This window comes from Dendrobates tinctorius, unplaced genomic scaffold (assembly GCF_039654945.1).
Source record: "Dendrobates tinctorius isolate UK_male_01 unplaced genomic scaffold, ASM3965494v1 ptg000241l, whole genome shotgun sequence".
NCBI lineage: Eukaryota > Metazoa > Chordata > Amphibia > Anura > Dendrobatidae > Dendrobates > Dendrobates tinctorius.
This window is the reverse complement of record NW_027361908.1, coordinates 10,134,382-10,161,956: the sequence shown is the minus strand read 5'-3', so window position 1 is coordinate 10,161,956 and position 27,575 is coordinate 10,134,382. Positions and strand designations below refer to the sequence as shown.

Sequence of the window (27,575 nt, the reverse complement as noted above, 5' to 3'; positions counted from 1 at the left end):
GGGGACATGGATGCTCTGTGGGGACCAGTCTTGGGGACATGTCTGCTATATGGGGTCCAGGCTGGGGGACATGGCTACTATATGGAGAGCAAGATGATGGACATGGCAGCTATATGGGGAGCAGGATGGGAAGTATGATTGCTATATAGATTGTAAGCTGGGGATATGAGGAATGCTGTATGGGGGTCAGGATGGGGGACATGGCTGCTATATGGGGTCAGGATGGTGAACCTGACTGCATTATGGGTACTAGGCTGGGTGACATTAATACAGGATAGGAACAAACGCAATATTGGGACCACTAAGGGGGACATTACTGCAACATGAGGACCAGGATGGTGGCATTACTGCAATATGGTGATCAGAATTGAGGGACATTACTGCAATATGGGGGCAAGGATGGAGGACATGACTACAGAATAGGGCCCTAACTACTGAATGTCGACCAAGATGATGACATTGCTGCAATATGGGAACCAGGATGGAGGACATAACTACAGGATAGGGACCAGGATGGGGGTTATTACTGCAATACGGGAGCCAGGATGGGGGACATTAATGCAATATGGAGATCAGTATGGCGGACATTAGTACAGGATAGAGAAATTGTTGCAATATGAGGATCAGGATGGATGACATTATTGCATTATGGGAACAGGATGGAGTGCATTAATGCAAAATGGGGACCAGGATGGGGACATAGCTACAAGATGTTGGCCACATTTACCAGTTGGTGCTAATTGTTAGACAATAGTATTGCATTGGGCCAATGGGGGGACCAAAAGAAAAGAAAAAAAGTTAAAATGTAAAAAATAAATCACTAAAAATACTGTTAACTGTTTACTGTTAACAATATCTATAACTTTGTATGTAACCCCCTTCTCATGTACAGCACCATGGAATTAATGGCGCTATATAAAGAAAATAATAATAATAAAAATGCTGTTTCATGTGCCTACTAAAGTAAACAAAATAGTGCACATTTGTTATTGCCGCATCTGCAACAACCAAAGCTATAAAACTATACCATAAGCCATACAATTAATGCCAATATGTATAGAAAAAATGGTATCACTAAAAATGTCATCTCATCTTGCAAAAATTGTGGCCAGTTAAATTAAAAAGTATTTTTTATATGCCCATATAGGCAGACGAGTTTGAAATCCCTCTTCTAAATAAATGACAGGTCACTCCCACTGTGCACAAATGTGAAAAACATGTTAATCACCTAGAAGCATGCTTGGAGAAGCCAACCGGGGGGCAGGGGTGGACTAGTCTCATCTATTCCTACTGGTTGGTAGTTTTCTTTGGAACCTCAAAGTGTTTTAGGGCAAAAGCATAACTAACTGCAATCGTGCACTCAGACTCCGATTCATGCTCCCTATGGATTGGAAGGCATGATTAAACACTGATAGTATTGAAACTACAGCAGAAAGCCTAATAAGTGACATATTGCTGAAATCAGTGTGTCAGCCCGTAGCTCATGGTGTTCTCAGATTATAAAGCAAGAACCTGCTGACAGATTCGCTTTAATAGGGTTATTTAAAAAATGAGTTGTCTAAAAAAAAGTTTTCTTTTATGCCTATATGGTACTAAAATCACTAGTTACAGCCACTTAAATTTTGATCCATGACATAGGAGTTCTAATGCACTGTACAGTATTATAATACTAAAATTTCTATTTATTGTTTTTATTTATACAGGGTAGGGGTTGTTTTTTGTGTGTTAGTGGTTTTTTTTTTAAAGGAAAAAATAGCAGGCACTGAAATGGTGTAAAATGTACATACTGGTCTGTAGCCATCTCTGGTTTCATCAATTTGTTTCTCTGTCTTAGCTGTTATTTCTTGTTTCTCCTGGACCTCTTGGGATAACTTCTTGCTTGAGGAAAGAATGTCAATAGCTCTCTCGTCCTCCAAGATGTTTCCTTGTGTCAAAGATAATACTTCCAAAATCTGATCTTCTATCTCTTTCAGCTGCTTTCTATAAAAGAAATGTTATTTATATTAGGATTCATGGAAATAGTGCATGAAGGTTTCAAGCACAGTCTAGGAAGCTATTTCTGTCTGTTTGCTGCGTGACATATTCCCAAGTAGGCCCTCACGGTAATTTAATTGTCATAGATTCCTAAGCATGTCAAATTCCAACTCAACTGCTTACAAATTTTGCCTCAAGTGAATTATTTTATAATAGACTCTAGGAGGAATTCATCAATGTTTGACTGATCTAATTCTTTACCTACACGAAAGACTCTTAGGCATATAAAACCAATATATAGTTAAAACTTGCAACCAACCAGTGATCATATATTCATTTTGCTGGGGTTATTACTACATTTATGCTTTTCATTGCTCATCTTTTATTTTATCAGCATGAATTACTTGTAACCCATATCATAAACATGAAATCTAACTCAGCACAAAAAGCAAAGTAATGGACATCTTGCTCACATGCCCTATCTCATAAAGCATAAATGTCTACCACATAAAAATATGCACTTTATGTACTGTATAATTTTTATTAAATGTATTAAACTAAGATTTGATACATGAGACATTCTTTTTAGCTTTAGTGCAAGCTATGCCTATGAAAGGATTGGACACCATTACCGCAATTGGTCAGTAATGATGACATGGATTCTTTTGGGGGTATCACAAAAATAAATAGCCTATTTCAGGTAGCACTACATCATTTTTTTTTATTCGCACTGTCACCAGTATATATATATATATATATATATATTCAGTTAGTATTACCTTATTTAGTGATTTCTCCCTACTTGAAAATTGATGATATATTTCTTGTCTTGTCATGGCGACCCTCTCTGGGAATTACTTGGCTATACAGCTCTGGCAAAATGACCACTGCACAGTTTTATAAAAATCAGCTTCTCTACATGTCTGCAGCCATTCCATTCCAGTGTCAGCTGAATTCCAGCCAGTGTACACCTCATTCTACTTAATGTGCTTCTGATTAGGTGATCACCTGAACCAAATCTTATTTAATGAAGGAAAGTATAAAAAAAACCCTGCTGTGGTGTTCACAATCCTCTTGCAATAGGACAAGCTGGATGGCAAAACAAGTGCTAGTAATATCCCAAACATAATAGGAATGTAAAAATAACTTTTAATCATGCCAAAGGAGTTGAAAAGAAAAGTCTTGAGTGAGGGAAAAGGGCTCAATTCTGGCTTTACTAGCAGAGGGATACAGTGAGCGTCATGTTGCCTCCATCCTTAAAATTTCTAAGACGGCAGTCCATTACAACACAGTCAAGCAGCAGACATTGGGGACAACAATGATACAGATCGGCAGAGGGCGAAAACAACTTTCCACTGACCGGGATGACAGTCATCTTATTCGAATGTCACTCAGCAACTGCAGGATGACATCAATTGACCTACAAAAGGAATGGCAAATGGCAGCTAGAGTAAAGTGCACAGCAAGAACAGTTCATAACAGGCTCCTAGAGGCAGGGTTCAAGTCATGTAAAGCTAGAAAAAAGCCTTTCAATGATGAAAAGCAAAGGAGAGCCAGGCTGAAGTTTGCCAAAGACCATAAGGATTTGACCATAGAGGACTGGAGTAAGGTAATCTTTTCTGATGAGTGTAATTTTCAGCTTTGCCCAACACCTTGTCTTCTTATGGTTAGACGGAGACCTGGAGAGGTGTAAAAGCCACAGTGTCTTGCACTCAGTGTGAAATTTGGTGGAGGATCGGTGATGATCTGGAGATGCTTCAACAAGGCTAGAATTGGGCAGGTTAATCTTTGCGAAGGACGTATGAATCAAGCCGCATACAAGGTTATCATGGAAAAACAGTTGATTCCTTCTGCTCAGGCAATGTTCCCCAACTCTGAAGACTGTTTTTTCCAGCAGGACAATGCGCCATGACACACAGCTAGGTCAATCAATGTGTGGATGAAGGACCACCACATCAAATCCCATTCATGGCCAGCCCAATCTCCAGACCTGAACCCCATTGAAAACCTCTGGAATGTACTCAAGAGGAAGATGGATAGCCACAAGCCATCAAAGAAGAACTGCTTAAATTTTTGTACCAGGAGTGGCGTAAGGTCACCCAAAAGCAGTGTAAAAGACTGGTGGGAAGCATGCCAAGAGGCATGAAAGCTGTGATTAAAAATCATGGTTATTCCACAAAATATTGATTTCTGAACTCTTCCTGAGTTAAAACATTAGTTTTGTTGTTTTCAAATGATTATGAACTTGTTTTCTTAGCATTATTTGAGGTCTGCAAGCACTGCATTTATTGTTATTTTGACCATTTCTCAATTTCTGAAAATGAATACAAAATTTAGTGCTTGGAAATTCGAAGACAAGTTGTCAGTAGTTTATAGAATACATGAGCAATTTACATTTTACTCAAAAATATACCAATAAAGAGAAAAATCAGAAACTGATAATTTTGCATTGGTCTCTTAATTTTTGACAAAGCTGTTTGTTCTCTGATGGTGGTTATCATCTCAGTCACTAGAAATAACTATAAGATAAAATTTCAAGGACTATGTCACAGTTCTCCATTGGGGATGATGGGAAAGTCCTCATGAAAGAACTCCTATCATGGTTAATATTAAACATTAGTAATGTTATTCAATCTGGACAGATTTGTGGTAAAAAAAAACCTGTGCTGCTGTACAAATCACGATCCAACAGTACATATGAAAGTGGTGGTTTATTTTCTTTCTCTACCAGTTTCAAAGTCTCAAGGACTTCTTCAGGAGTAGCTATGTGGGTTTTTCACCACGAATCTGTCCAGTTTGAATACTATTGCTTGGTCATTTGCCTGACCAGTGGTCCTGCTGCAGCTGTCAGCTCTGATGAGCTATTACACACCCAAAAACTTTGAAAAGAAAGTGAGTGCAATCTGATTTTATATCTTGTCTTCACCACCGGATAAGACGCTATTTGCGCTTTTATCTCTCTAGCATCTTAGAAAACATTTACAATGTGGAAGTTCAGCCTTCAAATTGTACAATATGTTATTTTTTTAAAGAAAAAATAGAGGAAAGGATAATCAGAGTGTTACCACACCAGTCTGAGATTATACTAGCTCTAGATGTCCAAGTGATACTGTGCTGCTGCATCATGGGAATGATAGTAAAATATAGAGGAAAAAATTGCAGGGTAAAATCTGGTAATCAAGATTGGGGCTGAAGCAAAGAGAAGTCTGATTTGCATGGCTGTAAATACATCATGTACAACATTGTATCTGAGTAGTGCAGAGTGTGATAGTCAGGTTGGAATGGAAAATCTATTTGGTGGATTGCTTATTTAAATGTACTGACTTGTAAGGAGAATATTTGCATAGTAAAGTAAAAAGTAGAGGTACCAAATATTTGTAAGGTATGAGCCACTTTCCAGATGCATTGCGCTTAGTGACATTCAGTAATAACAGAAAAAAATTGTATTAAACAGATGATAAATCCACTGATTTGTATTTTACTCTAGGGGTAGCTCTCAGAGGTATAATTTTCAGAAAAGGGAGATGCAAGGCTGCTGTCAGTGCTGTCACTAGTAGACATAGTAGGAGACAGTGAGATGCAGATTTTCAGGTCATCAATTCTTTTTCTATTCTTTCCTCAAGACTGTAAATGGCTAAGGTGAAGTCAGGAGCAGTCACAAGGAGGAGCTGGTGCTTACAGTTAATATACTTTTATGCTTTTCATAGTGAGCAAAACTGAATATTTCATTCTACCTTTTTATCTAGATTAGGGAGCTTTACCGTGCAGTACTTTGGGAAAAACACCATTGTAGCTTTTATGTCGCTTTTCAATGAAAGCCAGAAGAAGATCCCACAGGAAGGAAACATAATACTTTTAGATTCCCGTGAATTTCACTGTAAAAGTCCTGCTTAAAACACAGCATTTTTAGGAAAAAAAATCTAAGCATGAAATCATTCTAGGAGCAACATTATTTTGACTATGTTACAGTCATATGTTAAAGTTTGGGCACCCCTATTAATGTTAACCTTTTTTCTTTATAACAATTTTGGTTTTTGCAACAGCTATTTCAGTTTCATATATCTAATAACTGATGGACTCAGTTATATTTCTGGATTCAAATGAGGTTTATTGTACTAACAGAAAATGTGCAATCTGCATTTAAACAAAATTTGACCAGTGCAAAAGTATGGGCACCTTTATCATTTTCTTGATTTGAACACTCCTAACTACTTTTTACTGACTTCCTGAAGCACTAAATTGGTTTTGTAACCTCATTGAGCTTTGAACTTCATAGCCAGGTGTATCAAATCATGAGAAAAGGTATTTAAGGTGGCCACTTGCAAGTAGTTCTCCTATTTGATTCTCCTATGAAGAGTGGCATCATGGGCTCCTCAAAACAACTCTCAAATAATCTGAAAACAAAGATTATTCAACATAGCGTTTCAGGGGAAGGATACAAGAAGTTGTCTCAGAGATTTAACCTGTCAGTTTCCACTGTGAGGAACATAGTAAGGAAATGGAAGAACCCAGGTACAGTTCTTGTTAAGCCCAGAAGTGGCAGGCCAAGAAAAATATCAGAAAGGCAGAGAAGAAGAATGGTGAGAACAGTCAAGGACAATCCACAGACCACCTCCAAAGACCTGCAGCATCATCTTGCTGCAGATGGTGTCACTGTGCATCGGTCAACAATACAGCGCACTTTGCACAAGGAGAAGCTGTATGGGAGAGTGATGCGAAAGAAGCTGTTTCTGCAAGCACGCCACAAACAGAGTCGCCGGAGGTATGCAAAAGCACATTTGGACAAGCCAGTTACACTTTGGAAGAAGGTCCTGTGGACTGATGAAACAAAGATTAAGTTATTTGGTCATACAAAAAGGCGTTATGCATGGAGGCTAAAAAACACAGCATTCCAAGAAAACCACTTGCTACCCACAGTAAAATTTGGTGGAGGTTCCATCATGCTTTGGGGCTGTGTGGCCAATGCCGGCACCGGGAATCTTGTTAAAGTTGAGGGTCACATGGATTCAACTCAGTATCAGCAGATTCTTGACAATAATGTGCAAGAATCAGTGACGAAGTTGAAGTTACGCAGGGGATGGATATTTCAGCAAGACAATGATCCAAAACACCGCTCCAAATCTACTCAGGCATTCATGCAGAGGAACAATTACAATGTTCTGGAATGGCCATCCCAGTCCCCAGACCTAAATATCATTGAACATCTGTGGGATGATTTGAAGCGGGCTGTTCATGCTCGGCGACGATCAAACTTAACTGAACTGGAATTGTTTTGTAAACAGGAATGGTCACAAATACCTTCATCCAGGATCCAGGAACTCATTAATAGCTACAGGAAGCGACTAGAGGCTGTTATTTTTGCAAAAGGAGGATCTACAAAATATTAATGTCACTTTTATGTTGAGGTGCCCATACTTTTGCACCGGTCAAATTTTGTTAAAATGCAGATTGCACATTTTCTGTTAGTACAATAAACCTCATTTGAATCCAGAAATATAACTGAGTCCATCAGTTATTAGATATATGAAACTGAAATAGCTGTTGCAAAAACCAAAATTGTTATAAAGAAAAAAGGTTAACATTAATAGGGGTAGCCAAACTTTAACATATGACTGTATGTCAAAATTCTTATATCATTTTAAGTGTCACTAGTGCACGATATATGGAGCTGCTCTAGCTGAGGAACATGGAAGAAAACTAAGAACGACATTGCTCTGGCTCCCAAGTTCCTAGTTAGAGGAGACTGCTTTGTGTGCTAAAAATGTAATAATATATTTCCACATTAGACATATTAATTTGTGGAAACAATAATGTACATTTATGAAAAGCTGCATTAGCAGATAGTGGGCTCAGTGATACTGTGTCTCTGCTGTTCTCCAAGTGGAGACATCTGAACTTTGTACGTTCTTAGTATGTAAGAGTGTGGCCGAAGAAGAAATACCCCTGAAGATGTGACAATATGGGAATTGTAGACCTGGAAGTATTTTTATTTAAGAGGTATTGTGCTTGCAGGGCTGGGGCACGTGCACTGCAAGGAACTGAGCTGAACAAGTTATGCAGGGTGAAAATGGAGGGCCTGTTCAAGTGTGATGTAAACCTGATATGCTTTCTCACAAGATATGTGCAGCCTCCTGTAACTGCAAAATGTTTTTATTTGTGTAATTCGGAAAATGCAAAAGCCGAGCATTGTACCTGCTGCCTAGCTTATGTGTTTCATCAGTTCCACCAGTAAATTACAGCTCAGTTTTGTATATTAGAATGGCTCCTTTCTTCCTAAACTACTGGATCCCAATTTGCTGCACCATTTGCAACATGCAATCATAAGGAAAGATCTTTAAAAGAGGCTTTGAAAATAAGCTAGAAGTACAAAAAATTGCAAATAAGGCTTTATCCCGACAACAGCGTATTTAGGTGAGGCAGCAGTGCTCACCTGGTTGGGTTGTGAGAAAGCACAACTCTTTAGACAGCTCAATATGTAACTCCAGCTGCTGCGTCACTGGATATAGAAACCAAGGTAGAGATTATTATTTACTAGATGGAGGCCCGGTAATGTCATGATGGGGAAGGCTTTGCAGCGTTGAGAATCTCTCCCCCCATGTGCTCACCCACCTATCCACTCTCTCTTTCACCATGTGCTGACTTCTCCCGTCTGTGCTCTTTTCTTTGACCTGTCTACCCCATGTGCTATCCCCCTTGTCTGCTGTCTCTCTCCTTCCTGTGCTGTGTTCTTCCCTCATGTGCTGTCCCATTTGAGCTGTCTCTCTCACCCCTGTGTCTCACTACGTATAGAACATATCACAGCTCCTGGGCAGAGGAGAAAGCAAAAGACAATACTGATATTACAGCAGGAGATCACAGAGGATACATTTTGTGAGGTAAAATATTGATTAAAAAAGTCAGTGAAATATTTTACCTCACAAAATGAATCCTCTGTGATCCTCTGCTGTAATGTCAGTATTGTCTTTTGCTTCCTCCCCTGCCCAGGAGCTGTGGTATGCTCCGTACACGGTCAGACACAGACAATTTTAAAAATGAACTTTTGTTCATGGGAAAACCCCTTAAGGGTATGTGCATACGCTGCAGATTCTGCTGCGGATCCGCAGCTGATCTGGCCGCTGCGGATCCGCAGCAGTTAATGCTGCATTGTACAGTACCTTTATACCCTATGGGAAAAAAAAACCGCTGTGCAGACGGTGCAGAATTTTCCACGCGGATTTGCTGCGGTTTCAAAACCGCAGAAAGAATTGACATGTCAATTCTTTCTGCAGATTCCGCTGTGGTTTACCATCTCCTCCATTGTGGAGATGAAAAACCGCAGGGCCAAATCCGCAGAGCATTCCGCAGTGTGTGCACATACCCTTAATGTGACTGGCTTCCTCTGCCTGTAGACACGTCGCGCATCTGCTGCCGTGATCAGCCGAATGATTCACTGCACCTGCGTGGAATTTGTATAAACGCAGTGCGACGGTGTTCTTTTGTTGGTACTGTGCAAGAGGCTGCGTGAGTGTGTGAGTGAGTGTGATTGTGAGTGTGTGAGTGTGTGTGTGTGTGAGTGTATGAGTATGAGTGTACAAGTGTACAAGAGTGTGAGTGTGTATGAGTAAGTGTGTGTGAGTGTGTGGTGTGTATAGAGTGTGTGTGTGGTGCGACAGTGTTCCGCTGGTGGTACCGAGCAATAGGTTGGTACCAGCAGCAGTTTCCATATAGAGGCAACGATCACTTGGGTGTCCCAATATGGTGGTCGGTGAACTTCCTCCACTTGGAATTCTTGGATACGGTGACATCTGGACAGAACAGGAAATGAAAACATTACAAACCAATTATATAAATAGAAACACCATTTATTCCATGGTGCTTTACATATGAAGATAGGTATCTCTATATATAAAAATGAATGTATGTATGTGTGTACCACCAACCAATCACAAAGCATCTTTCATTTCACCAGAGCTGTTCAAAAGAAGCTGAGCTGTTGTGAGCTCATCTGTTCATTCACCTTTTGTGTCCGAGGATCTCGCTCTTCTGGTGAAGGAAGGTAGTGAGGCTGATTTGGATGAAAGAAACCAAACACCTGATCAGGTGGATTGTGACTGGGTAACAGGAACTTCAGACTGGATATAAGGCAGCCGATGCCCTTCTGAGTGGCTGGTGATTTCTCTGCTGGATTCTTGGAGACCAGTCTGATTCCTGCTTCCCAAAGATAAGTTTTTGCTCTGCTATTGAACTTATTAGTTTTGGTTTTGTTTACCTTGTTTTTTGAGTTCAGCCATTCCCGGCTAGGGATGTGCTGGATTCTTATTCCTTGATCAGTGTTCTCTTTTGCTCTGCTTTCAGAATATTCTGAGTGCTGATATAGGGTTTGAAGTCTAGTGACTTCAGGGTCCTTTTTGCTTATCAGTTGTGTTGGTAATATTTTTAGCAGGGTTTTCTCGGATTGCAGACAGCAGCTTTTCTGTCCTGTCCTTTTTAGTTAGCTTGGGCCCCATCGTTTGCTCAACCTATCTTTCTATCTGTGTTAGTGTTTTCATCTTGCTTCACCATCATTATATGTTGGGGGCTGCCTATTGCTTTGGGGTCTGCTCTGGGGCAGTCAGTTTTTCCCTTTTCTCTCTTTAGGCTTATTTAGATCTCCGGCTGTGATGAGGTGTCTAGGATCACCGTAGGAACACTCCATGGCTACTGCTAGTTGTGTGATAGGATTAGGGGTCTGCAATCCGCTAGTTTCCAACCTCTCTGATTTTCTGGGCTGAGCTTGTGCTTTGCTTTTTCCTCCTCGGTGACTCAATCATAACAGAATCACCAGCCATCCCGCAGATTCTAGGGTACTCAAAAGCAGGAAGGAATTGTTAAAAAAAGAAGAAAAAAAAGTGTCAGAATTTTTTTTGTGTTTGTGTATATTTTTTCCTCTTTCTCTCTGAGGGCGTAGGAGGAATATATTTTTTTCTGATGGAGTTTAACCAATTGTCTGATCGTGTGGAGCAGCTTGCTGCTGAAGTGCGAGGAATTACCGCCTATCTTGCTCATTCACACACTGCTGAACCAAAAATCCCCACTCCTGATGTGTTTTTTGGGGATCGGTCTAAATTTTTGAATTTTAAGAATAATTGTAAATTATTTCTTGCCTTGAAGCCTAACTCATTGGGGAACTCTGCGCAGCAGGTTAAAATTGTCATCTCCTTGCTGCGCGGCGATCCCCAAGATTGGACATTTTCTTTAGTGCCAGATGATCCTATTCTAACAAATGTTTATGCATTTTTTCAGACCTTGGGGTTGTTGTATGATGAACCTAATGCGATTGATCAAGCTGAAAAGACCCTGTTGGCATTGAGCCAGGGTCAAGATTCTGCAGAACTGTACTGTCAAAAATTCTGAAAGTGGGAGGTCCTCACCACTTGGAATGATGGTGCCTTGGCAGCTCTCTTTCGGAAGGGTTTGTCAGAAACCGTAAAAGATACTATGGTGGGATTTCCTGTTCCCTCTGGTCTTGACGTTTCTATGTCATTAGCCATTCAGGTTGATCGGCGTTTACATGAACGTAAAATTACACGGGAAATGCTGCCAGCTGTTGAACAAATGTCTGAACCTATGCAATGTGATAGAGTTTTGTCTAGGGCGCAATGTCAGGAGTTTAGAAGACGTAATAAGCTGTGTTTTTTCTGTGGAGATGCCTCTCATATTATTTCTGTCTGCCCTAAACGAGAGAAACGTTTTGCACACACATTTGCTGTAGGTGGTGTACAACCTAAGTTTCTTCTGGCAATTACTCTGATCTGCTCCCTGTCCACATTTTCCGCTAAAGCCTTTGTGGATTCAGGAGTGGCCTTGAACCTAATGGATTTGGATTTTGCTAAACGTTGTGGTTTCCCTATGACACCCCTGCGGACGCCTATTCCTTTGAGGGGTATTGATGCTACTCCATTGGCGAAGAATAAACCTCAGTTTTGGACCCAGGTGGTAATGCGGGTCGCCCCAGACCATCAAGAAAATTGCAGATTTTTGGTGTTGCATAATTTGCATGATACCATCGTTCTGGGGTTCCCCTGGTTGCAAATCCATAATCCAGTTTTGGATTGGAAATCTATGTCTGTGGTGAGTTGGGGTTGTCAGTGTGCTCCTAGTGACACTCCTGTTTTCTCCACCTCTCCCCAGTCGCACGAGGTTCCTGACTATTTGGCTGATTTTTATGATGTGTTTAGTGAGAGTAAGTCTGCGTCTTTGCCTCCTCATAGGAGTTATGACTGTGCAATTGAGCTGAGTCCGGGGTGTAAATTTCCCAAGGGTCGACTTTTTAATTTATCTGTACCCGAACATGAGGCTATGCGTTCTTATATTGAGTCGTTGGAGAAGGATCATATTAGAAAATCCTCTTCACCCCTGGGTGCTGGTTTTTTTTTGTGGCCAAGAAGAATGGTTCATTAAGGCCCTGTATTGACTATCGCTCCCTTAACAAAATTACTGTTAAATATCAGTATCCGTTACCCCTGATTTCTGACCTATTTTCTAGAATTGAAGGTGCTTGCTGGTTTACCAAGCTTAACCTCAGGGGGGCGTATAGTCTTATTCGCATTAAGCATGGGGATGAATGGAAGACAGCGTTTAATACTCTGGAGGGACATTTTGAGTACCTGGTGATGCCTTTTGGGCTCACTAACGCCCCTTCTGTCTTCCAGTGCTTCATGAATGATATTTTCCGGGACTTTGTGGATAAGTTTCTGATCATCTATTTGGATGATATTTTGATCTTTTCCAGGGATTGGGACTCCCATGTGGAACATGTTCGGACTGTGTTCCGGATTTTGAGGGAAAACTCCCTGTATGTTAAGGGATCGAAATGTCTTTTTGGTGTACAGAGGATTTCATTTTTGGGATTTATTTTGTCTCCGTCAACTATTGAAATGGACCCGGCCAAGGTACAGGCCATTTATGACTGGGTGCAGCCCACTTCTTTGAAGGCTCTCCAGAAGTTTTTGGGGTTTGCTAATTTTTATCGTGAGTTTATAGCCAATTTTTCTGCTATTGCCAAACCATTGACTGATTTGACTAAGAAGGGCGCTGAATTGGTCTCCAGAGGCTGTTTCTTCTTTTCAGGAGCTGAAGCGGAGGTTCACTTCTTCTCCGGTTTTGTGACAACCCGATGTCTCGCTTACATTTCAGGTGGAGGTGGATGCTTCAGAGACTGGTGCAGGAGCCATTTTGTCCCAAAAGGATCCTGTAACATCTAAAATGAACCCCTGTGCCTTCTTTTCCCAAAAGTTCTCTCCTTCGGAACGCAACTATGATGTGGGGAATCGAGAACTGTTGGCCATGAAGTGGGCATTTGAGGAGTGGAGACATTGGTTGGAGGGAGCTAGACATCAAGTTGTGGTCCTCACTGACCACAAGAATTTGATCTACCTTGAGTTGGCTAAATGCTTGAATCTGAGACAGGCCAGGTGGGCCTTGTTTTTCACGCGTTTTGATTTTGTGGTCTCCTTTCTTCCGGGCACTAAGAACGTTAAGGCTGATGCCCTCTCTAGGAGTTTTTTGGCTGATTCTCCTATTGTGACCAAGCCTGCTACCATCTTAGGTGAGGGGGTGGATCTTTCTGCCATCTCGCCCGATTTGAGACGTGCTCTGGAGAAGTTTCAGGAGGATAAGCCTGAGCGTTGTCCCAGTGGTAGGTTGTATGTTCCTGACCAGTGGAGGAGGAAAGTGATGTCTGAGGTTCATTGCTCCGCGTTGGCTGGTCATGCAGGTATTTTTGGTACTAGAGATTTGTTGAGTCGGTCTTTTTGGTGGCCTGCCTTGTCTCATGATGTCAGAATTTTTGTGCAGTCCTGTGGGACTTGCTCCCGATCTAAGCCTTGCTCTCGTTCTAGTGGGTTGTTGATGCCCTTGCCGGTGCCCAGGAGGCCATGGACCCATATTTCAATGGATTTTATTTCTGATCTGCCTGTCTCTCAGAGGATGACTGTTATCTGGGTGATTTGTGATAGATTCTCTAAGATGGTCCATCTTGTACCACTCCCTAAGTTGCCATCTTCCTCAGAGTTGGTGCCCTTGTTTTTGCAATAGATGGTTCGCTTGCACGGGATTCCTGAGAACATTGTATCGGACAGAGGAGTTCAGTTTGTCTCTAGATTCTGGAGGACCTTTTGTTCCAAGTTGGGAATTCAGTTGTCCTCCTCTGCATTTCACCCTCAGACCAATGGGCAGACGGAGAGAACAAACCAGACTTTGGAGGCTTATTTGAGATGTTTTATATCTGCTGATCAGGATGACTAGGTCTCATTTTTACCCTTGGCCAAATTTGCTTGAAATAATAGAGCTAGTTCTGCCACTTTGATGTCACCCTTTTTCTGTAACTTTGGGTTTCATCCTCGATTTTCTTCAGGGCAAGTGGAGTCTTCTGCCCGTCCAGGGGTTGACACTGTGGTGGAAAGAATGCAGCAGATTTGGGACCAAGTGGTGGATAAGTTGTCTTTCCCAGTAAAAGGCCCAGCGGTTTTCTAACCGGCCGGCATAGGACCATTGGTCCCCGGTTTAAGGTGGGTGATATGGTCTGGTTGTCATCAAAGAATATCTCTATGAAGGTGGCTTCTCCAAAGTTTAAACCTAGATTTATTGGACCTTACAAGATTTTGGAGATTATTAATTTGGTCTCTTTTCAGCTGGCTCTTCCTGTCACATTTAAGATTCATAATGTGTTTCATAAGTCCTTGTTGAAGAGGTTTGTTGTACCAGTGGTTCCTATGGCGGCACCTCCTGACCCTGTGTTGGTTGAAGGTAACATGGAATATGAGGTAGAGAAAATACTGGATTCCCGTCTGGCTAGACGGAGGCTCCAGTATTTGGTTAAGTGGAAGGGTTATGGTCAGGAAGATAATTCCTGGGTCTCTGCCTCTGATATTCATGCTGAAAGATTGGTGCGTGCTTTTCATCTGGCTCATCCTGATCAGCCTGGTGGCTTGGATGAGGGTTCGGTGACCCCTCCTCAAAGAGGAGGTACTGTTGTGAGCTCATCTGTTCATTCACCTTTTGTGTCCGAGGATCTCCCTCTTCTGGTGAAGGAAGGTAGTGAGACTGATTTGGATGAAAGAAACCAAACACCTGATCAGGTGGATTGTGACTGGGTAACAGGAACTTAGACTGGATATAAGGCAGCCGACGCCCTTCTGAGTGGCTGATTTCTCTGCTGGATTCTTGGAGACCAGTCTGATTCCTGCTTCCCAAAGATAAGTTTTTGCTCTGCTATTGAACTTATTAGTTTTGGTTTTGTTTACCTTGTTTTTTGAGTTCAGCCATCCCCGGCTAGGGATGTGCTGGATTCTTATTCCTTGATCAGTGTTCTCTTTTGCTCTGCTTTCAGAATATTCTGAGTGCCGATATAGGGTTTGAAGTCTAGTGACTTCAGGGTCCTTTTTGCTTATCAGTTGTGTTGGCAATATTTTTAGCAGGGTTTTCTCGGATTGCAGACAGCAGCTTTTCTGTCCGGTCCTTTTTAGTTAGCTTGGGCCCCATCATTTGCTCAACCTATCTTTCTATCTGTGTTAGTGTTTTCATCTTGCTTCACCGTCATTATATGTTGGGGGCTGCCTATTGCTTTGGGGTCTGCTCTGGGGCAGTCAGTTTTTCCCTTTTCTCTCTTTAGGCTTATTTAGATCTCCGGCTGTGATGAGGTGTCTAGGATCACCGTAGGAACACTCCACGGCTACTGCTAGTTGTGTGATAGGATTAGGGGTCTGCAATCCGCTAGTTTCCAACCTCTCCGATTTTCTGGGCTGAGCTTGTGTTTTGTTTTTTCCTCCTCGGTGACTCAATCATAACACTGAGCTGTGATTGGTTGCTATGAACAACAGTTTTCCTTGCAACCAATCACTATGCATCTCTCATTTCACCAGAGCTGGTTAAAAGTAGCTGAGCTGTGATTGGTTGCTATGAGCAAGTTTTCCCACTTGACAACACCTCAGCAGACACTGACATGGTGGGAGAAATCTAGCATCCCCAGGAACATAAGCTCCCAGCCATTGTCTGCCCCCAAGAAAGGAGCACAGAGCACATGACAGAAATGAATCCCCCCTCCCGTAGATCATTGGTGTGCAAGTTAGGGCAAATCCACTCAGCATTTTGGTACTGACCCCAGGCCTTTCTTAAAGGGATCTCCAGTATGGAAGGCAGGGCAAATCCATCCAGTGCTTTGGTTCTGACCCAATGCCTCTCTTAAAGGGATCCTCGGTATGGAAGTCAGGGCAATTGCCTTCAAATGCTCTGGTACTGACCCCAGGCTCTCTTAAAGGGATCTCCTGTATCGAAGCCACACAGCGCAGGAGCTCTGGAATGCCATCAAGCAGGAGAGCGACGTGTGGTTTGTGCCAGCGAATCTCCAGCCAGGCATGGTAGTGTGTGAAAATGGCCGAAATCTGGTGGCAGCTCTGGGCCTAGGCAACCTCACTCACATCCCATGTCTGGCACATGTGCTCAACTTGGTCGTGCAGAGTTTTTTGAGGAACTATCCGGATCTTGATGCACTGCTGCACAAGGTCCGCATAGTGTGCTCACTCTCGGCATTCCAGCATGGCAAGATCGCGCATTGCAGCTCTGCAGCGCCGATTCCGCCTTCCGGAACATCGCATCATATGTGACCTACCCACCATGTGGAATTCAACGTTACATATGTTGGAGAGGTTGTGTGAGCAGCAGGCAGCAGTAATAGAGTACCAGCTGCATCAGGCGCAAACAAGTCGCACTGCGCGCCGTTCACACTTCACCACCACCGAGTGGGCCTCTATGAAGGACATCTGCCACGTTTTGCGTGCCTTCGATGATTCCACGCGGATGGCGAGCGCAGATGATGTACTAGTCAGCATGACTATCCCCCTTATCTGCCTGCTTGGAAAAATACTGCAAGCACTAAGGGAGGAGGTTGTGGAAGAGGTGGAGGATGAGGAGTCACAAATGCCATTTGCTTCTGGACAGTCTGCGCAACATGGTTCCTCACAAAGCCCTAGGCAGGGGACACTTTTTGAGGAGGATGAGGAGGAGTCAATGGAGGAGGAAGACATCTGTACAGAGGAGGGAGGTACACAATGCTCTAGTAGTCAGTATGTAGAGCAAGGGTGGGGTGATGCAGAGCTGGCAGAGATGACACCTCAAGCAGGGGACAGCGTTTCTTGGCCAGTTGGCAGTCTGCAGCACATGGTTGATTTCATGCTGCAGTGCCTGAGAAATGGCCGCCTCATTGCCCACATTCTCAACACGGCTGATTATTGGGTGTAAACCCTCCTACATCCTCGCTACCAGGACAACTTACAAAGCCTCATAACACCGTTGAACCTGGAGCGTAAAATGCGGGAGTACCAAGACACACTGGTGCATTCCTTCATGTTCTCTATTCCACCCGAGAGCAGTGCTGCTAGTGCTTTACAAAGCAGCTCAGTGCGTCGAGGCAGTGGAGGAAGCTCTGCACAAAGAGGGAGCAGAAGCAGCGCCTCAGCACAAGGCAAGACCAGTATGGCCCAAATGTGGCAAAGTTTTGTATCCCCGCCACAAATGTCTACACCATCACAGACAGCTCCAGTCAGCAGTAGGCAACGTTTCCGTCAGATAGTGACAGACTACGTCTTGCCCTCTCAGTGTTCTCTCACACGGCTCTTCCCCCTTCAAGTTTTGGGTCTCTAAGCTGGATACATGGCCAGAGCTTAGTCAGTATGCATTGGAGGTGCTGGCTTGCCCTGCTGCTAGTGTATTATCGGAACGCGTCTTTAGTGCCACAGGTGGTGTACTAACAGACCGTCGCACGCGACTATCCTCCGATAACGTCGACCAGCTTACTTTTCTGAAAATGAACAAGGCCTGGATCTCGCAGGAATTTGCCAGTCCTCTTCCAGATTAAATAATTGATTGGCAACAGTATCCAGGTCTCCTGTTGTGTTCATGTTTCTACCACCTGAACTGTAATCCCTGCGCTCCAACACCACCAGTTGCTGCTCATAAGTGCCGTCTGCACAATCAACACATGCTCCAGTGTTATTGGGGTTCAGTAATGTCAGCTGATCCCCTGCTGTGTGTCTGGCAATTTCTCCTGCTCTGTCCACATTCACACTACTACAGATATTAAACTTGCTCCAATTAGGGCTCTGGCTACACTCTGTTTCTACTGTAATCCCTGGGCTCCAACACCGCCAGTTGCTGCTCAGAAGTGTCTTTGGCATGGGTACTCCCTCCTGCCCAGCCTGGTACCAGCACGCCAGCTGTTTCCGAGTAGCGTCAACGTTACTTTGCCTCCAATACGTTATACTGTCGTGTTGCGGTCGGGTTAGCCGACTCTATGGTGCCTGCAGTTTAGGTGCTTCCTTTGTGGGCTGCGGGATCTGGCAATGAAGGCTGGTTCCGTAGTGCCAATAGGGCAAGCTCCCCCTGTAGGACTGTGGGTTTTGGTAACTCTGGCCGGCTCGCGGCCTTGCAACTTTTTTTTTTCATGTGTACCTTCTGCTGCCTCTCTGAGTTCCAGTACCATTAGCTGGTTCTTTGGAAGTCAGTCTTGAATATGTCCCCCTGGGTTCCAGTAACATCAGCTGGTTCCAGGCAGAGCCTTTGGCTTAGGTGCCTCCTTCTCGGTATCCGAGTTCCACCAATGTCTGCTGGTCCTTGCTAGTGCTTTCTGGCACAGGTACCTCCTGCTTAGTAACCGGGTTCCAGTACCATCAGCTGGTCCTCGGTAGTTCCATTGGCTCTTGTACCTTCGGCTACCCATCCAGGTTCCAGTACCGTCAGCTAATTCTCAGCAGTTCCTCAGCCTTCTTGTACCTTCTGCTACATTTCCAAGTTCAAGCTTTTTGAAATGGTTTTTGGTAATCACTCTGGATCTCCCTGACGACGACCCTAAAGACAACGACCCTGAAGACCACCCCGAAGAAGACGACGACCCCGAAAACGACGACCCTGGAGACGACGACCCTGAAGACCACCCCAAAGAAGACGACGACCCCGAAACGACGACCCTGGAGACGACGACCCTGAAGACCACCCCGAAGAAGACCAAGAAGATGACCCTGAAGAGGATGATGAAGGAGAAAGTATGGGAGAAGTAAAAAAGAAGGTGAAGATCATGGAAGTAGTGAAACATAAATATCTGACAAAATATAAAAAAGCTTAACATAATCAATATCTTTGTAACTCCGAACGTCTTAAAAAAAATTAATTCCTGCTATTCCATTTGATTGGGCTAAACCTCTATACCTTTAATGTCTCCTCCACCTCCCCCAAAGCATTCTACATTATTCTTCGTTGTTTTCCTTCATGTAGAATTAGCCTACAAGAAAAGTAAGGGTTTATTTTGATTCCGATATTTGTGTCCCATTGACTTGCATTGGTTTCCGGTATTGGAATCGGCGATATCCGATATTTTTGGGGTATCGGTCCGATCCAATCTGATCCTATATTTCCCGATATCGGAAGGTATCGCTCAACACTATTCAATATGGACAAGATGTTCAGTAATTTTGAGGCATCGGGGATAAGTGATATGGGACAATAGCCAGACATAAAGGATGGGTCAAGAGAGGGCTTTTTGAGAAAGGGTGTGATTTAAAGAATGAGGGGAAGACACCAGTTATAAGTGATAAATTGACGAGATTAGTTAGATTTAGGATGAAGACTATGCTGAGGTTGTTTGGGATGAGGTGGGACGGGATCGGGTCACATGCTTAGGTGGTGAGATGTGATCTGGAGAGTAGAAAGGAAAGTTTATCTTCTGTAATGGTGAAGAAGCTGGTTTTAGAGGAAGAAGGTTGAATAGTTATGAAGAAGGGCAGTGGGACAGATGTTTCTTTGATGTAGTCAATCTTCTGCTTGAAGCATGAGGCAAAGTCTTCAGATGAGAGAGGAAGGAGGTGCTGGGGGACGGAGGAGCAAATTGAAAGTGCTGATATGCTGTTTAGAGTTGTGAGACAGGGAGGATATGAGAGATGAGAAGTAGGTTTGTTTTCTAACAGTGAGTGCAGACTTGAAATTGGTGAAGGCCTGTTTGTATGAGATGAAGTTGTCGTTGGAATAGTATGTCTTCCATCGCTGTTCAGCAATCCTGGAAACCCGCCTCTGTTCTTTAGTCAGGCTGGTGTGCCAGAATTGGCTGTTGATAATGTCTGTTTTGGTATCAATACAATTCAATACCACTTGCAAGTTGAGCTAGCTTCCTTACTGCTTCTGGGTCTCTGTGCTCAAGACATCTGTGCCATACATGGATACAGTTCATATGTAGATATTGTCTAGCACTGTACACTCTTTCTTTGCATTTTAGCTGATAAAGTTCATCTTGGATTTTTCCTTCTGCAACAGTGTGACCCTTCTTTGAGATGATGCAGCTGTTATCTTTAAAAGTAGCTACATTCCCCTTTTGCGTGAGCCTCTTTACTGACATAAGATTGCTTTCAAGTTGGGAACAAAGCGAGCATCCTTTACTGGGATATTTCTGCTTTGTGCTGAGGAAACTGGACAGTGGAGGTAGCATTCTCCAACTCCTTCTGAAGTCATATAGTGAACATTAGCTAAAATGACCTTTTCTGACTTGCTTTCATTAAGGTCAGTGAAGAAATCCTTGTTATTTGTCATATGGCTGCTTGCACCAGAATCTATACACCATATATGCTTTGCAGATGGGCCTGTACTGGCATTAAGTTCAGCTTCAACACATGCAGAATCTTCCTTAACACCTGTATTAACCCTTTGATGACTGTTCTGCTTTTTAAGCTGATTCATTCTTGCTTTCCAAATTCTGCAGTCTACTTTAAGGTGGCCGGGCCTTTTACCAACAAAACATTCACGAGTTTTTCTTAGATTGCTCTTGTACTTAGGGAAATTCTGTGTTTTTAATGCTGTTTCTGGTCTGGATTCATTACTGCTGCTTACATGCTGTGTTTTTCTCTTGAATTCATCCACAAGTTTGCCTTTAACATACTCTAGTGTCAGCTCATCATCTGGCCGAGCATCTAGTGCAGTTATGAGTGTGTCATAACTTTCCGAAAGACCACTTAATAGATGTGCCGCAACACGAAAATCTTTACTTTCTTCTCCAATACCCCTGAGATGCTTCACAATCTCTAGGGAGTTTTGTTATGTAGTCCTGCATATTCTGTCCATAACGTAGCTTAGACTGATACAGCTTTCTCATCAGATGATAAAGCTTATTGCTGAGATTTGATCTTTCATGCACTCTTTGTAACTCACCCCACATCTCCTTTTGCAGTTGCTCACTTCTATATATATGCACAACCTGAGCATCATGTACACTGAGGAGATCGTGCTTTGAGCTGTCTGATCCTTCTCTAACCAATCATCTGGTAATGGATGAGGCATTTATTCCTGAATATATTTCCACGTGCCTTCTCTTATGAGCTGCTAGTGGACATCTTCTCTGTTGCTCTGTGCTGCTTTTGCTGTGAGCTTCTGTTGCTGTGTTACTCTGGGGTTCTGTGTCACTCTGGGCCATAACCTGTTGGCAGCGGATTATTCAGGATACTCTCCAAGCATGTGATTACAGAGCTTCTTTATTCAGGAACAAATCAGGAACAATGTGCCTAATAGATCAGGAATAAATCATTTGTGTGTCTCTATCTGCACACCATCTACAGCAGGCTGCTTCTTCTCTCATACACATTTAATATACCACTAAAAAGAACCATAAAGGTTCATAGACAAATTGAACAGACAAAGACAACACAACAAAAAGACATGTAGACACCATTTCCTTTAATGGTGTTATACCAGAGAAATATAAGATAGTTGGAGGATACTATTGTAAACTATACCTCTTGCTAACCAAAAAAACACCAATTCACGACTACACCCTAACATAGCCAACTGGCATAGTATTGTTCAGAGTATAAAAAGATCACATAATATCCTTGTAAGTGCTAACAACTATTGTGGATGAAAAAATACACACAATATCATTTATAGAAATAGACACACATTATTATCCTTGTTAGTGTTAGCACCTTATTATAGATGAGAAAGTAAAAGTAGAACAATCTCACCCAGTACTGTTCCTTCCTTCACTAGGCTGTCTTAAGATGCAGAATCATCCACTTCTGATGGGGGAGGCTTTAATGAAGATCCATACAATACCCCAACTAGTGTTGAGCATTCCGATACCGCAAGTATCGGGTATCGGCCGATACTTGCTGTATCGGAATTCCGATACCGACTTCCGATATTTTTTCAATATCGGAATTCGGCATCGGAATCGGAAGTTCAAAGTTGATTGACAGCCTGACGTCATCATGATGCGCGCTGTGTGCGCATCATGATGCGCCGTCATTTCGGGCCTTCCGGGGGTCTCTGCCGGCCTGCCGGGGGGCTGTGTGGACTGCCCGGGGTCGGTACCGGCCTGCCGGGGGGCTGTGCCGGCCTGCCGGTGGTCTGTGCACCCTGTGGGGGTCTGTACCGGCCTGCCGGGGGGCTGTGCCGGCCTGCCGGTGGTCTGTGCACCCTGTGGGGGTCTGTACCGGCCTGCCGGGGGGCTGTGCCGGCCTGCCGGTGGTCTGTGTACCCTGTGGGGGTCTGTACCGGCCTGCCGGGGGGCTGTGCCGGCCTGCCGGGGGGCTGTGCTGATGTCCGGGGGTCTGTGCAAGCATCGTCCGATGGGACTACAAGTCCCATCTGGCGATGCCTGCTACCATGACAGTGATTGACACATTAGCCAATGATGGGACAGTAGTAGTCCCATCATCCGGCTAATGTGTTAAATGTTAAAAAAAAAAAAAAAAAATACTACATACATACTACATACATACTACATGCTACATACATACTACATATATACTACATGCATGCTACATACATACTACATGCTACATACATACTACATATATACTACATGCATGCTACATACATACTACATGCTACATACATACTACATATATACTACATGCATGCTACATACATACTACATGCTATATACATACCACATACATACTACATACATACTACATACATACTACATACATACTACATACATACTACATGCATGCTACATACATACTACATGCATGCTACATACATACTACATGCATGCTACATGCATGCTACATACATACTACATGCTACATACATACCACATACATACTACATACATACTACATACATGCTACATGCTACATGCTACATACATACTACATATATACTACATGCATGCTACATACATACTACATATATACTACATGCATGCTACATACATACTGCATGCTACATGCATGCTACATACATACTACATACATACTACATGCTACATACATACCACATATATACTACATACATACAATACATCCATACAATACATACATAGACATACAGTACATATAACATAGAGTAACATACTTACCAATACTTGTCACATTGTTCCATGAAGCCATTGTCTTTTCCGGAATAAATATTAACATAACAAACCACAAAAATACTCACCCACGATCCGAAGCAGTCCACGAGTGTGTCCCACGACGATCTTGGGTAGAGAACTGCAGCATCAGATGATGCTGCCGTTCTCTACGGGCTGCAGGAATCCAATGACGGAAGGTAGGTATCCTTCCGCACTGTATTCCTCCGCCACTTAAAAAAAAAAAAAGTCCCTAGTCTCACTTTATGCCATTGCTGCGTGGGAATTTCCCACACAGCAATGGCATAAAGTGAGACTAGGGACTTTTTTTTTAAGTGGCGGAGGAATACAGTGCGGAAGGATACCTACCTTCCGTCATTGGATTCCTGCAGCCCGTAGAGAACGGCAGCAACAGCTGATGCTGCAGTTCTCTACCCAAGATCGTCGTGGGACACACTCGTGGACTGCTTCGGATCGTGGGTGAGTATTTTTGTGGTTTGTTATGTTAATATTTATTCCGGAAAAGACAATGGCTTCGGGGAACAATGTGACAAGTATTGGTAAGTATGTTACTCTATGTTATATGTACTGTATGTCTATGTATGTATTGTATGAATGTATTGTATGTATGTAGTATATATGTGGTATGTATGTAGCATGTAGTATGTATGTAGTATGCATGTAGCATGCAGTATGTATGTAGCATGCATGTAGTATATATGTAGTATGTATGTAGCATGTAGCATGTATGTAGTATGTATGTGGTATGTATGTAGCATGTAGTATGTATGTAGCATGCATGTAGTATATATGTAGTATGTATGTAGCATGTAGTATGTATGTAGTATGTATGTAGTATGTATGTGGTATGTATGTAGCATGTAGTATGTATGTAGTATGCATGTAGCATGCAGTATGTATGTAGCATGCATGTAGTATATATGTAGTATGTATGTAGCATGTAGCATGTATGTAGTATGTATGTGGTATGTATGTAGCATGTAGTATGTATGTAGCATGCATGTAGTATATATGTAGTATGTATGTAGCATGTAGTATGTATGTAGTATGTATGTGGTATGTATGTAGCATGTAGTATGTATGTAGCATGCATGTAGCATGCATGTAGTATGTATGTAGTATGTATGTAGTATGTATGTGGTATGTATGTAGCATGCATGTAGTATGTATGTAGTATGTATGTGGTATGTATGTAGCATGTAGTATGTATGTAGCATGTATGTAGCATGTATGTAGCATGCATGTAGCATGCATGTAGCATGCATGTAGCATGTATGTAGTATGTATGTAGTATGTATGTAGCATGCAGTATGTATGTAGCATGCATGTAGCATGCATGTAGTATGTATGTAGCATGTAGTATGTATGTAGCATGTAGTATGTATATAGCATGTAGTATGTATGTAGCATGCATGTAGTATGTATGTAGTATTTTTTTTTTTTTTTTTTTTAACACTTAACACATTAGCCGGATGATGGGACTACTACTGTCCCATCATTGGCTAATGTGTCAATCACTGTCATGGTAGCAGGCATCGCCCGATGGGACTTGTAGTCCCATCGGACGATGCCTGCACAGACCCCCGAAGCCTGCACAGACCACCGGCAGGCCGGCACAGCCCCCCGGCAGGCCGGCACAGCCCCCCGGAGCCTGCACAGACCACCGGCAGGCCGGCACAGCCCCCCGGCAGGCCGGCACAGCCCACCGGAGCCTGCACAGACCACCGGCAGGCCGGCACAGCCCCCCGGCAGGCCGGCACAGACCACCGGAGCCTGCACAGACCCCCTGGCAGGCCGGCACATCCCCCCGAAAGGCCCGTACAGACCCCAGAGAGGCTGTACAAGGCAAAAACAGGGTTTTTCTTATTCCGATACCGGAAGTCCCATAGACTTGAATGGGACTTCCGGTATCGGAATCGGCGATACCGATACTTTTTTTAAAGATCGGCCGATCCATTCCGATCCGATACTTTGAAGTATCGGACGGTATCGCTCAACTCTAACCCCAACACATAGACACATTCCCAAACCATGCATGAATGTAACTCCCAACACGTTTCACTCGGCTAGATGATCAGGGGAGAAGAAAGCAATCCTTGCAAAAAAAACAGGTAAATTCTTTAGCGTGGCACCCATCATGCACACATATCAAGAGCCCGTGCTCACTAGGATATTTTTAAAGTTTTTGCAGCTGTTTTTTTTTCAGTTTTTTTGTGAAAAATTTCAGCTGCGTTTCACAGTACCAGCAAAGTCAATGAGATTTCTGAAATCTCATGCACACAACTTGTTTTTTTCCCTTACTGTTTTGTCATAAGAGCTTGGTTTTTGTAAAATGCAGCATGTCAGTTGATAAAGCATTTTTTCAGTGATTTTCACCTATTGAAAGTAATGGGTAGTGCAAAAACGCTGCAAAAACTGAGCAAAAAACGCAGGTAAATACTGTCAGTGTTTTATTTTCAGTGTGCTGGATCCATTTACGATTTTTGCGTCAGTTTTAACAATCCTTGGTGGATCTATTTTTTCTTGTCTAAAATAAAAAAAATCTTAGCTTCTCCTACCAATTAACCATCAAAATACGCACGGCACACATTAAAATGATAGTTTTCACATACCCAAAAAACTGATGTGTGAGACTGGCTTATAGGTGAGATTCATCACTGAGATTATTATAAGTATGTGTACTCATTAGGATCATAACCGTTTTATTTGAAGAAAGAGTCTTATAACCCCATCTTTTTCTCTTGGGATTACACATTTATGAAAGTTCAACGTTTATAAGAATTTCACTTTAATCTATCTTTCCTCTTTATCTTAACTACTCTAAAATAAAATTATATTCATCTGAAACTTGTTTTACATTAAAATTTTCAGCAAGCTATAATTTATATGAACCACTGCCAGACCTTTTCTTCTACATGTCTCACTACTTTTCTCAAAACGTAAGAAAATTCTGCTAAATGTAGAAATATTTATACACAACTTTTGGAACTATACCATATGCTATTTGCCATATGTCAGCTAATGTTTCAGTTCTTGCTTTGATTCTAACCTCAGATTATACTGTATCGTCAATGTTTTAATATATGCATAGACCATAAAATGTTTTGAAGCAAGTAATTAAAAAGGGTTTCTCAACTTTCTTAGCGATTTTGTAGGCTTGCACATTATTTAGTACATTAGATTACGATGTCTTTCATAAAATTCAGAAAATACGTGCTGGTAATACATGTTTTTTGCTTGTCCTTTCTTTCACATATTTATAGGTATGTGTGTGTGTATATATATATATATACATACATACAGTATATATAAAAGTGAATGTATGCATGTATGTACTGTATGTGTGTGTGTATCACCAACCAATCACGAAGCATCTTTCATTTTACCAGAGCTGTTCAAAAGAAGCTGAGCTGTGATTGGTTGCTATAAGCAACAGTTTTCCTTGCAACCAATCACTAAGCATCTCTCATTTCACCAGAGCTGGTTAAAAGTTGCTGAGCTGTGATTGGTTGCTATGAGCAAGTTTTCCCACTTGACAATACCTTAGCAGACACTGACATGGTGGGAGAAATCTAGCATCCCAGGGAACATACACTCCCAGCCATTGTCTGCCCCCTCAGAAAGGAGCAGAGAGCACATGACAGAAATGAACACCCCCTCCCTGCCCATATCCCCATCATACGTCCTTCATCCCGAAGGCACATCTTCCCTCTTAAAGGGATCATTGGTATGGAAGTCAGAGCAAATCCATCCAGGGCTTTGGTTTTGACCCCAGGCCTCTCTTAAAGGGATCCCTGGTATGGAAGTTAGTATGACAAAAAAGACTGTCTGACAGCGTCTTCCACACAGGGCAGCAAAACCACGGACAAGGGTGTCACCAGCGCAATTCAATTGTAGAGGTTGTATGCCCACTGCTATCAGCACTGTCATCACTCCTTATTTTAGTGACCCAGGAGGTCCCTTTTCTGAAGCCCTACACTGTACAGCTGCCTGTTCTAATTTTGGATAGCTCAGTCCACATACGTTTTCCAGACGCTAGCCATTTATCATTTTCACAGGCCATCCAGACTCTCTACTTTGTCCTTCTTTTGGCTACTATTGAAAGGATTTATTTATTTCAGTAAACGAGATTTTTCTGATGAAGGTCCTATGCTGGACTGAAAACGTTTAAACCTTTCTGTCTGGATGCACAAAATAAAAGTGTCTGAATATTTCACATATTGAGTGCCAA

The 27,575-nt window shown here is 42.6% G+C and overlaps 1 protein-coding gene across 1 annotated transcript in view; it reads right to left on the bottom strand.

Annotated features, from left to right (window-relative positions):
• LOC141060642 (dynein axonemal heavy chain 3-like) overlaps positions 1-27,575 on the bottom strand; it is a 2,648,786-nt gene that overhangs the window by 273,865 nt on the left and 2,347,346 nt on the right. Inside the window, exon 69 of the mRNA XM_073556958.1 lies at positions 1,788-1,980. Within this exon, the coding sequence (XP_073413059.1) occupies positions 1,788-1,980 (193 nt within the window). The remainder of the gene's footprint in view (positions 1-1,787; positions 1,981-27,575) is intronic.